This window comes from Rhinatrema bivittatum, chromosome 5 (genome assembly GCF_901001135.1).
Source record: "Rhinatrema bivittatum chromosome 5, aRhiBiv1.1, whole genome shotgun sequence".
In the NCBI taxonomy this organism is placed as follows: Eukaryota; Metazoa; Chordata; class Amphibia; order Gymnophiona; family Rhinatrematidae; genus Rhinatrema; species Rhinatrema bivittatum.
Window position 1 is genome coordinate 1140929 of NC_042619.1, and position 12292 is coordinate 1153220.

The 12292-nt window shown below is 49.8% G+C and overlaps 1 protein-coding gene across 1 annotated transcript in view; it reads right to left on the reverse strand.

Moving 5' to 3' along the window:
- Positions 1 to 1987: 1987 nt before the first annotated feature.
- Positions 1988 to 12292, reverse strand: part of TRIM3 (tripartite motif containing 3) — a 145970-nt gene continuing 135665 nt past the window's right edge. Inside the window, exon 9 of the mRNA XM_029601739.1 lies at positions 1988 to 2200. Within this exon, the coding sequence (XP_029457599.1) occupies positions 1988 to 2200 (213 nt within the window). The remainder of the gene's footprint in view (positions 2201 to 12292) is intronic.

Genomic DNA, 12292 nt, shown 5'->3' on the forward strand with positions numbered 1-12292 from the left:
ACAGGCTGGCACTGCATGCTAGGGGAGGAAGTGATGCAGTTTGGGGTGGGATTTGGTGTGGATATGATGGAGAGTGTGATGGGGTGAGGGGAGAGGAATCACAGGCTGGCACTGCATGCTAGGGGAGGAAGTGATGCAGTTTGGGGTGGGATTTGGTGTGGATATGATGGAGAGTGTGATGGGGTGAGGGGAGAGGAATCATAGGCTGGCACTGCATGCTAGGGAGGAAGTGATGCAGTTGGGGTGGGATTTGGTGTGGATATGATGGAGAGTGTGATGGGGTGAGGAATCATAGGCTGGCACTGCATGCTAGGGGAGGAAGTGATGCAGTTTGGGGTGGGATTTGGTCTGGATATGATGGAGAGTGTGATGGGGTGAGGGGGAGAGGAATCATAGGCTGGCACTGCATGCTAGGGGAGGAAGTGATGCAGTTTGGGGTGGGATTTGGTGTGGATATGATGGAGAGTGTGATGGGGTGAGGGGAGAGGAATCACAGGCTGGCACTGCATGCTAGGGAGGAAGTGATGCAGTTTGGGGTGGGATTTGGTGTGGATATGATGGAGAGTGTGATGGGGAGAGGGGAGAGGAATCACAGGCTGGCACTGCATGCTAGGGAGGAAGTGATGCAGTTTGGGGTGGGATTTGGTCTGGATATGATGGAGAGTGTGATGGGGAGAGGGGGGAGGAATCATAGGCTGGCACTGCATGCTAGGGGAGGAAGTGATGCAGTTTGGGGTGGGATTTGGTGTGGATATGATGGAGAGTGTGATGGGGGTGAGGGGAGAGGAATCACAGGCTGGCACTGCATGCTAGGGGAGGAAGTGATGCAGATTGGGGTGGGATTTGGTGTGGATATGATGGAGAGTGTGATGGGGAGAGGGGAGAGGAATCACAGGCTGGCACTGCATGCTAGGGGAGGAAGTGATGCAGTTTGGGGTGGGATTTGGTGTGGATATGATGGAGAGTGTGATGGGGAGAGGGGAGAGGAATCATAGGCTGGCACTGCATGCTAGGGAGGAAGTGATGCAGTTTGGGGTGGGATTTGGTCTGGATATGATGGAGAGTGTGATGGGGTGAGGGGAGAGGAATCATAGGCTGGCACTGCATGCTAGGGAGGAAGTGATGCAGTTTGGGGTGGGATTTGGTGTGGATATGATGGAGAGTGTGATGGGGAGAGGGGAGAGGAATCATAGGCTGGCACTGCATGCTAGGGGAGGAAGTGATGCAGTTTGGGGTGGGATTTGGTGTGGATATGATGGAGAGTGTGATGGGGGAGAGGGGAGAGGAATCATAGGCTGGCACTGCATGCTAGGGGAGGAAGTGATGCAGTTTGGGGTGGGATTTGGTGTGGATATGATGGAGAGTGTGATGGGGTGAGGGGAGAGGAATCATAGGCTGGCACTGCATGCTAGGGGAGGAAGTGATGCAGTTTGGGGTGGGATTTGGTGTGGATATGATGGAGAGTGTGATGGGGTGAGGGGAGAGGAATCACTAGGCTGGCACTGCATGCTAGGGAGGAAGTGATGCAGTTTGGGGTGGGATTTGGTCTGGATATGATGGAGAGTGTGATGGGGTGAGGGGAGAGGAATCATAGGCTGGCACTGCATGCTAGGGAGGAAGTGATGCAGTTTGGGGTGGGATTTGGTGTGGATATGATGGAGAGTGTGAGGGGGGTGAGGGGAGAGGAATCACAGGCTGGCACTGCATGCTAGGGGAGGAAGTGATGCAGTTTGGGGTGGGATTTGGTGTGGATATGATGGAGAGTGTGATGGGGTGAGGGGAGAGGAATCATAGGCTGGCACTGCATGCTAGGGGAGGAAGTGATGCAGTTTGGGGTGGGATTTGGTCTGGATATGATGGAGAGTGTGATGGGGTGAGGGGAGAGGAATCATAGGCTGGCACTGCATGCTGGGAGGCAGAACTGAATACAAGAGTGAGTAGTGGTTTTGCTGCCCTGGCTTAGCATCTGAGATATGAGACAGTGAAGTCATGCAGAAGAGGAAGACTGGCAGTCATTACCGTCCAGTGTACCTGCAAACTGCCTGTCTGCCACACCGCGGCTGCCGAAGCGGCTCACCAGCTTGCCATTGCACTGGAAGATGAAAACGCAGCAAGCCTTGTTATCCACCACGATAATGTGTCCATTTCGGTCCATGGCCACGCCCTTTGGGCCCATCAGCCGCCCAGCCCCAATCTTATTCTGCAAGGTAAGGGAGAAAAAGGGCAAGGGTCAAGAATAAGCTCAAGGAGACCTTCAGGGACATTGTAGAGCAGTCCCAATTCCAGCCTAGCAGTCCTTGTGGTCACTCGGCAGGAGACCATCACCTTAGTGAGGCAGGAAGTGACCCTGTAGCCAGGATCTGCACTCCAGGCGATGCATTATCCTCTCATACTGAGGATGAGTCTCCAGGGGCCACGTGTCCAGGAGAGAAGGTTAGGACACCCTTTGCGGTTAGCAATTCAATCATTAGGAATATGGGTGGCTTGGTGGCTGTTGGAACTGAGGATCGCTTTGTGACCTGCCTGTCTGGTGTAAAGGTAGTGGACCTCACGCATCACCTAGATAAGATTTTAGAGAGTGCTGGGGAGGAGAGGAAAATTGGTTCTTACCTGCTAATTTTTGTTCCTGTAGTACCACGGATCAGTCCAGACAGTGGATTGAGCCTCCTGTCCAGCAGATGGAGCCAGAGAAAAATTGAAAGGGCATCCCATATAAGGACAGCGCTCACCCTGCAGCCCTCAGTATAAGCATTATCAAAGCAGAAAAAACAAACACAAATAGAACCAGAATAAGATCAAGTAACAAAACCAACAAGGCTAATATAATGAGAACCTTGAACAGTGCAAGAAAAAATCAGTTCGTCTATGTGTAAGATACATCCAGTGCCAAAACATCATATTACATCAAAGTTCTACAAGGAAGAAGGCATTCTCCAGGGCTGAAAAGGAAAAAACTACGAGCAGACAGACAAAAGAAATACGGGAGGGAGTCTGGACTGATCCGTGGTACTACAGGAATGAAAATTAGCAGGTAAGAACCAATTTTCCTTTCCCTGTACGTACCCGGATCAGTCCAGACAGTGGGATGTACCAGAGCTTCCCTAAGTAGGGTGGGACCGAGACAGTCCCACTCGGAGCACATGTCTGCCAAAGGAACCAAAAACTAGCGCCTGAACGTCAAGACAATAATGCCGAGCAAAGGTATGCATAGATTTCCAAGTAGCTGCTCTGCAAATTTCCTGAGGAGAAACCAACTGGCTCTCTGCCCAAGAAGTAGCCTGCAAACGCGGAGAATGGGCTTTTAGTCCCTCCAGAACTGGCCGGCCCTGACAAAGATACGCCGTTGCGATCGCCTCCTTTGGCCAGCAAGCAATGGTGGCTTTAGAGCCTTCTGACTTTATAAGGACCACTCCATAAAACAAAGAGATTATCGGAGACTCTGAAATCATTAGTAACCTGCAAGTACTGAGAGAACACGCTTAACATCCAAGCGTCGGAGATCAGCACCCGCCGTGCCAGCAATATCCTCCAGAGAGAAGGCAGGGAGCTCCACCGATTGATTGACATGAAAGGCGGAAACTAACTTTAGCAGAAAAGAAGGGGCTGTCTTTAGAGAAACCCCCAAATCAGAGAATCGCAGGAAGGGCTCCCAGCAGAATAAAGCCTGCAGCTCAGAAACCCTCCTGGCTGAGCAAATAGCCACGAGGAAAACCGTCATAAGCGTGATGTCCTTGGGCATGGCCCGACGGAGGGGTTCAAAAGGTGCTGCACAGAGAACCCGTAAGACCAGGTTAAGATTCCAAGATGGGTAAATAGCCCTGACCGGCAGATTCAAATGTTAGCCCCCTTAAGAAATCGAACGACATCCAGATGGGCGGCCACTGAGTAACCATCCAGCCTGCCCAAGAGGGAGCAGAGAGCCGAAACCTGAACCCACAAGGAGTTGAAAGACAACCCTTTAGAGAGCCCGTTCTGAAGGAAGGAAAGAACCAGAGAGACCGGGACCCTGCGCGTCGATACCCCAAGCCTCCTCGCACGTATCAAAAACCCTCCAAACCCAAACATAAGAAAGAGATGTCAAGGTTTTACGGGCCTGCAACAGCGTGGAAATCACTTCCTCCTTGTAGCCCCTCTTCCTCAGCCACCGCCGCTCAAAAGCCAGGCCACAAGATAAAAGCGATCTGCCTGATCTAAAAATACTGGACCTTGTCGCAGGAGGTTGTGGAGGTGAGCGAGACGAAGAGGGCCGTCCGACATGAGATTCACGAGGTCCACAAACCACGGTCTCCGAGGCCACTCCGGCGCTATGAGAATGACTGGCCTGTGGTGAAGTTCTATCCTTCTGAGAACTTTTCCCCACCAGAGGCCAAGGAGGGAATACGTAAAGGAGAACATCGCTGGGCCAGGGCAGGACCAGAGCATCCATGCCCTCCGAGCAGTGTTCTCTCCTGCGGCTGAAGAACCAGGGAGCCTTCGCGTTATTCAGGGTGGCCATCAAGTCCAAGTGGGGAACCCCCCACCTGCAGACGACTAGATCCATCGCCTCGTCTGACAACGCCCACTCTCCAGGGTCTAGATGCTGACGACTGAGGAAGTCGGCTTGAACATTCTTTTTTCCTGCAATGTGGGAAGCTGCCAAGCGGTCCAAATGGCACTCCGCCCAAGCGATCAATAGGCTGGTTTCCAGCGCTACCAGGCAACTTTTGGTGCCACCCTGGCGACTGATGTAAGCTACCGTGGTGGCATTGTCGGAGAGGACTCTCACCACTTTGCAATGGATCAAGGGAAGGAAGAACTTGAGTGCCAGTCAAACCGCCCGGGCCTCCAGACGATTGATGTGCCATTTGGACTGGATTGGAGACCAAGAGCCCTGCGCATTGATTGAGACTGACAAACTGCTCCCCAGCCGGAGAGGCTGGCATCCATCGTCACGACAATCCACTGGGGAGTCTCCAAGGACATGCCCCTCAACAGGTGGTCGAGAGAGAGCCACTATTGCATGCTGATGATGATAGACTCGGGAAGTGGTAGGGGTGCCCGAAACTCTTCCGAGACTGGCTTCCAACGGGCCAGTAAAGCTTTCTGCAAAGGACGCATATGCACAAACGCCCAGGGCACCAGATCTATAGTGGAAGCCATAGAGCCCAGAACTTGAAGATAATCCCAGGCCGTGGGTATCGACAGAGATAAGGGATGCTGTACCTGCTGCATGAGCTTCAGTGCAAGGACCTCGGGCAGGGAGACCTTGGACACGCAAGTGTCGAAGCGAGCTCCCAGAAATTCCAGAGCTTGAGAGGGCAAGAGTTTGCTCTTGGAGTAGTTGACTATCCACCTGAGGGAGGTGAGCACAGACACTACCCGACTGACTGCCATCACACAGAGCTGCTCCGACTTCGCCCAGATGAGCCAATCGTCCAGGTAGGGATGGACCAAGACCCCCTCCCTCCAGAGAAATGCCGCCACCACCACCATCACCTTGGTGAATGTGCGAGGGGCAGATGCAAGCCCGAACGGGAGAGCTTGGAACTGAAAATGCCGGCCCAGTATGTCAAAGTAAAGATACTTCTGGTGTTCCTTGCGAATTGGGATGTGAAAGTAAGCTTCTGTGAGGTCAAGCGAAGCCAGGAACTTGCCGGAGTGAACCGCCGCAATGACCACCCTCAGGGTTTCCATCCGAAAATGGGGAACCTTGAGTGTCCAGTTGACTCTCTTGAGGTCCAGAATCGGTCAGAAGGAACCGTCCTTTTTTGGGACAATGAAGTAGATGGAATAGTGGCCGGCCCCAAGTTACAGGAGTCTATCAATAGTCTGGCACACCGCTGGCCATTTTCGACTGCCACGTGGAGAGATCAAGTGGCTGTCGAGAAGATCCCGAGCAAATTCTAATGTGTAACCTTTGTCGATCACGTTGAGGACCCACTGATCCATGGTGATTTTGGCCCATTCCCCAAGAAAAAGGGACAGACGTCCACCTAAGGCGGAAGCAATCGAATGGGCCTCTCTCACCTCATTGCGAAGACATGGTGGCGGATCCATGGGATTGCCATCCCAGAACGGTCGACGTCCTCGAAAACAATGAGACCATGCCTGCGATCTGGAAGAGGCAGGACGCTGTGAGGACCCCCTCATTCTGTTGTACCTGCGCTGACCCTGGAATCGAGAGCGCGAAGGAAAAAAGGATTTTGACTGTTTAGGGTGGTCCTCAGGCAGCTTATGAACCTTGTTATCACCTAAGGATTTAATAAGCTGTTCCAGGTCCTCCCCAAAAAGCAACTTATCCTTGAAGGGGAGAGTGCCTAACAGACTTGGAAGAGGAGTCTGCTGCCCAGTTATGCAGCCAGAGGAGCCGTCTGGCGGGGACTGCTGACACCATAGCCCTGGCCTGCACCCAGAGGAGATCATAAAGGGAATCAGCCCCATATGCAATCGCACCTTCGAGCCACTCTGCTTGTTCAGCCTCTGCAGACGGGAGATCCTGGGTCCTGAGTAGTTGTTGAACCCACCTGAGGCTTGCCCGCTGCATGAGACTGCTACAAACCGTTGCCCGGACACCTAAAGCCAGCACCTCAAAGATCCTTTTGAGATGTACTTCCAACTTGCGATCTTGAAGATCCTTTAAGGCTGTGGTCCCTACAACCGGGATGGTGGTGCGTTTGGTGACAGCCGACACCGAAGCATCGTCCTTGGGGACTTTGATCATCTCAAGAGCTGTATCCAGGAGGGGATATAACTTATCCATTGCCCTGCCCACGCGGAGACCAGACTCGGGAGCCTCCCATTCCCTGAGCAGAAGCTGCATAAGCATAGGATGGAAGGGAAAAGTACGGGACGGAGCCCTCAGCCCCGCCAGGACCGGGTCAACGGTACGGGAGGAGGAGGCAGAGGCGGGCTCTTTTGTGGGCACATCGATTCCAAGTTCATCCAGAACAAAAGGAATAAGCGGGTCCAGCTCCTCCCGCTTAAACAACCTTAAAACCCGTGGGTCATCTCCCTCCACAGGGGGATTATCGAGAGAAAGATCCGGGTCGGCATCTGGATCGGGCAGCGGAGTGGGGGGAGGAGGAGGAGGGTCAGGTGGGTCCGACCCACCAGGTACAGTCCTGACCCTAGTAGTACCCTGCGAGTCTGGGATGCCAGAGCCCTGGCTAACAGGTGGAGGGCCCGGAGTGGAATCCTCCTGCACCTCCAAGCTTGACAAAAATGACTTATGTAAAAGGAGCACAAATTCTGGTGAAAAAGGAGTATGTGCTCTGCCTGACCCCTAGGGTCAGCATCAGGAGATCCCATAGGGCTTAAGTGAAGTGGTAAATGATAAAAATCCGGCTCCCCTCCCCCCTGGGGATCAGTCTGCTGTGAGGTCCGGGTACAAAATGGCCGCCGCTCCCGCGGTGTTTTGTGTGGAGGACGGCCCGGACGCACGCTTGCCGACCCGACCTTGAGTCGTCGACTTCAAAGGAGCCACGGAGGGTCCCTCCCCTCTGGGCAAGCAGAGCCCGTTGCGGGAGAGCCGTGAGACAGGCTCCCCCCGCAGGCAAGACAAAACGCAGAGCTCGGCATGGGGAAGTCAGCTCTGTGTGAAGCAGCTGAGCCTGATTGCTGCGAAGCGGGGCGAGTCGCTGCTTTCCCTGCCAAACGGCCCGGAGCGTGGAGAACTGCCTTATTCCAACTTTTACACTGAAAGTAAAAAATTCTGCTGTCTCTCTCCTTTTCTTTTTTTGAGAAACAGCTAAACAGGCTGAAGGGTTTGTGCCAGAGCAGAGGAATTAAACATCTCTGCAAAGGACCCGAGGAATAATCACATCTCAGGGTCACCAGTGCAAAAGAAGGGGAGTGACTGGACCACCAGTATCACCCCTAGGCAGGGAATTAGGCTACCGGGAAAGAGACCTAGGCTGAATTACTCAAGGGGGGGGAAAACCCCCCCCCAGGTCTCTACAAGAGCCTGGAGACAGGTTCATCCGTCTGCATCTGCTGGAACCAGAGAAATACTACAGAGGGAGCGCTGTCCTTATATGACTTGTTGTCATAGTTTATTATCTGTTGCAATGTAAACCGGAGTGATAAGTAACTCTGTTACCTGAACTTCGGTATAGAAAAAGTTATAAATAAATAAATAAATATGGGATGCCCTTTCAGTCTTGGTCTGTCTCCCTCTGCTGGACAGGAGGCTCAACCCACTGTCTGGACTGATCCGGGCACGTCCAGGGAATTGGCTGTTGTGGAACATGTGAGTACCAATGACATAGAAAGGCGCAGGAGGAGGTTAAATTTAGACTCTTAATGTTGAATTTTTAAAAAGTTCCACGTGGACAATTTAGCACATATTCGTGTAAGTGCTATTTTATAAACCTCAAACATACAGGGAATGAATACATTTGCTCACATAAAGAGGGGCAGGCCGGGGAGAGCCAGGGATGTGCCGAGGCACAGCCAATATTTATGTGTATAAGATGCCAATTTATAGCCTGTGAAAGCGACGAATGTAAGGTTGTTACCTGCGCATATTTACACCTGTTAATTATCTGGTGTAAGTCAGAATAAAATTCTTTATAGGCAAATACTGTCTGGGTGAGGGATCTAGGTAAACAGAGAAAGTGAGCAAAATGGTGGATTAATTAGCAAAACAATTTCATTCACGTGCACAAATTATAAAATGTGATAATTCACACACAAAAAAGCTAACAAGTGCCAAGGAAAACATGAGAGTTACATTTCCTCAAGCAAATGATTAAAATTAGGAGCACAAATAGACGCGCATAGATGATGTCTGCCACTTGTCTGGTTAAATTTTGACTTATTTGGCTAAGTGGTGGGAAAACAATCGAGGTAACAGGAAAAACATAGAAAATAGATATAGTGGACATAGAAAAGGTGCAAAGAATTACAGGTTTCTGGGCTTGGCAATCGGAGAGAAGGTGCGTGTCCGAGAAGCAAAGTGGAAGCACAATGGCAGAGGTCAGGAGCTGGAGAGGAGCCACAAAAGAAAATCCAAACAGGAACCCTGGAGACTAAACTGTGAAGGTGTAGGTGCAGGTGTGCTGGAAGCAAATACAAGGGCAGGAATCTTGGAAAAGGAATATTTAGATTAGAACAAGGCTTGGAAATCAGGAGCTTCCATAAGGCAGATGCCAAGAGGGCTGTTGGACCTGCAATGTGTGACTTCTGAGCATGTGTAAGGTATTGCTGGGATAACGGGGCACACCGGGTGCCAGACCAATCAGGAGACTGAAGGAGCGGGTCTGAGTCTCCCAGGAAGCGGGAGAAATGTACCAAGATTCCCAGGAAAAAGGACAAATGTACCAAGATTCCCAGGAAAACGGGAGAAATGTACCAAGACTCCCAGAAAACGGGAGAAATGTACCAAGTCTCCCAGAAACGGGAGAAATGTACCAAGACTCCCAGAAACGGGAGAAATGTACCAAGACTCCCAGAAACGGGAGAAATGTACCAAGACTCCCAGGAAAAGGACAAATGTACCAAGATTCCCAGAAACGGGAGAAATGTACCAAGACTCCCAGAAACGGGACAAAGAAACGGGAGAAATGTACCAAGACTCCCGGAAACGGGAGAAATGTACCAAGACTCCCAGAAACGGGACAAAGAAACGGGAGAAATGTACCAAGACTCCCGGAAAACGGGAGAAATGTACCAAGACTCCCAGGAAGCGGGACAAATGTACCAAGACTCCCAGAAAACGGGAGAAATGTACCAAGTCTCCCAGAAACGGGAGAAATGTACCAAGACTCCCAGAAACGGGAGAAATGTACCAAGACTCCCGGAAAACAGGAGAAATGTACCAAGACTCCCAGAAACGGGAGAAATGTACCAAGACTCCCAGGAAAAGGACAAATGTACCAAGATTCCCAGAAACGGGAGAAATGTACCAAGACTCCCAGAAACGGGACAAAGAAACGGGAGAAATGTACCAAGACTCCCGGAAAACGGGAGAAATGTACCAAGACTCCCAGGAAGCGGGACAAATGTACCAAGACTCCCAGAAACAGGAGAAATGTACCAAGACTCCCAGGAAGCGGGACAAATGTACCAAGACTCCCGGAAAACGGGAGAAATGTACCAAGACTCCCAGGAAGCTTCTATTGCTTATTAATTACCGTCATGGCAGTTTATGGATTTATCCTCTAGGAACTTATCCAAACCTTTTTTGAACCAAATTACACTAACTGCTGTGACCACATCCTCTGGCAATGAATTCCAGAGCTTAACTCTGCACCGAGTGAAAAACAATTTTCTTTGATTTGTTTTAAATGAGCTACTTGCTAACTTCATGGAGTGCCCCCTGGTCCTTCTATTACCTGAGAGAGCAAATAACCGATTTACATTAACTTGTTCAAGTCCTTTCATGATTTTATAGACTTCTATCATATCCCACTTCAGTCATCTCTTCTTCAAACTGACTTCTTTAGCCTTTCCATGCCCCTTATTTTGGTTGCCCTTCTCTGCACTTTCTCCAGTGTAGCTATATCCTTTTTCAGATGTGGTGACCAGAATTGTACACAGTATTTAGGGTGCGGTCTCACCATGGAGTGATTACAGAGAGCTCATCCCCAATTACACATCATTGGTGGCCCCCCTTGACAGCCCTAACCAGGAAAGGGGACAACACCAGGAATTGGCCAGCAGACACCACTCGAGCCTTTGAACAACTTCAGGAAGAGTTCACTTCATGCCTTCATCACCCAGACCCAGCAAGACCATTCATTGTGGAGGTAGATGTGTCCACCCTGGGAGTGGATGCTGTTCTCCTACAGCACAACCATGATACTCTGGTGACCTGCTCCTACTTCTTTAGGAAATTCTCCCTGGCTGAGAAAAGCTACACGATAGGAGACCGCGAGCTACTTGCAGTCAAATGTGCACTGGAGGAATGGCGGCACTTATTTATTTATTTATTTAGAAACTTTTATATACCGGTATTAGTGGGGACATCATACCGGTTCACATGTTAACAGAAGGTTTGGAAATACACTTGCTGGAAGAAGCCAAGCATCCGGTAACCATTTATATGGTCCACAAGAATCTCGAGCACCTGGCAGGATGATGAGCTCGAACTTTGGACTGATCCAGCATGGCACTTCTTATCTTCTCCTTGTTGGTAGGATTCTTTCAGAAATTACCTTTGCTGCACAATATTGTATCCTGTTTATAGCTGTAATATCAACAGATGACTCCTTTCTATGAATTACAGTTTTGTTCATGCTTTTTACTTTGGGGGTCAGTTTTAACTTAGGTAGTCTTTCCCTCTCCTGGATCCCAGCTACATATCCTTCTTCATGGAAAGCAGGTCACTGCCAACTTTTCAATCTCCCTTCTCTGCTTCCTGACCAGCTCCACTGGAATTCACCCACTTCTAACTCAAACACGAAAGTGCAGGCCTGTTACTTGAATCCTGTAACTTATCGCTCTAATCTGCCTCACTACTTGAGAACTGGGTTGCAGTCAACGTAAGACCAATTTTCAAACAGGACTCCAGAGGTGACCCAACTATAGACTAGTGAACCAGACATCAGTGCTAGATAAAATGGTTGAAGCTAAGGCTAAGAACAAAATTATTAAACATATGGATAAACAGGGTTTAATAAGGAAGAGCCAGCATGAGTTTGCAAAGGGAGTTGTGCCTTACTAATTTATTACAATTCTCTGAAGGCAAGAATATGATTGTGGACAAATGTGAGCCAGTCGACATAGTGTATTTGTATTTTCAGAAACCATCTGACAAAGTCTTGTACGAGACTCTTCAGGAAAGTAAAAAGTCATGGAGTAGGAGGTAACATCTTACTGTCATTGATAACTGATTAAAAGACAGGAAACAGGGCAGGACTAAATGGTCAGTTTTCCCATGAAAAGAGGTAAACAGTGGAGAACCTCAGGGACCTGTATATGGGGACCAGCGGAGTTTAACTTATTCATTAATGATCTGGAAAAGGAAGCAATGAGTGAGGTGATTAAATGTGCAGATGATGCAAACGTATTCATAGCAGTTAAACACAAGTAAACTGTGAGGATCTGCAGAAGGACCTTGCCAGATTCTGGAACTGGGCATCTAAATGGCAAATAAAATTTAATGTGGACAACTAGGGGAAAACAGTCCTAAGTACAGGTACACAATGCTGTGTTCTGTATTTCCTGAGAGGTGACACACAAAGGACCTTGTGAACAAGAGGGTGAAATCCTCAGCTTGGTGTGTGGTGGCAAATAGAAATCTGGGATTATTTGGAAATGAATGGAGAATAAAATGGAAAATATTATAATGCGTCAGTGAGGATCTGTGGTG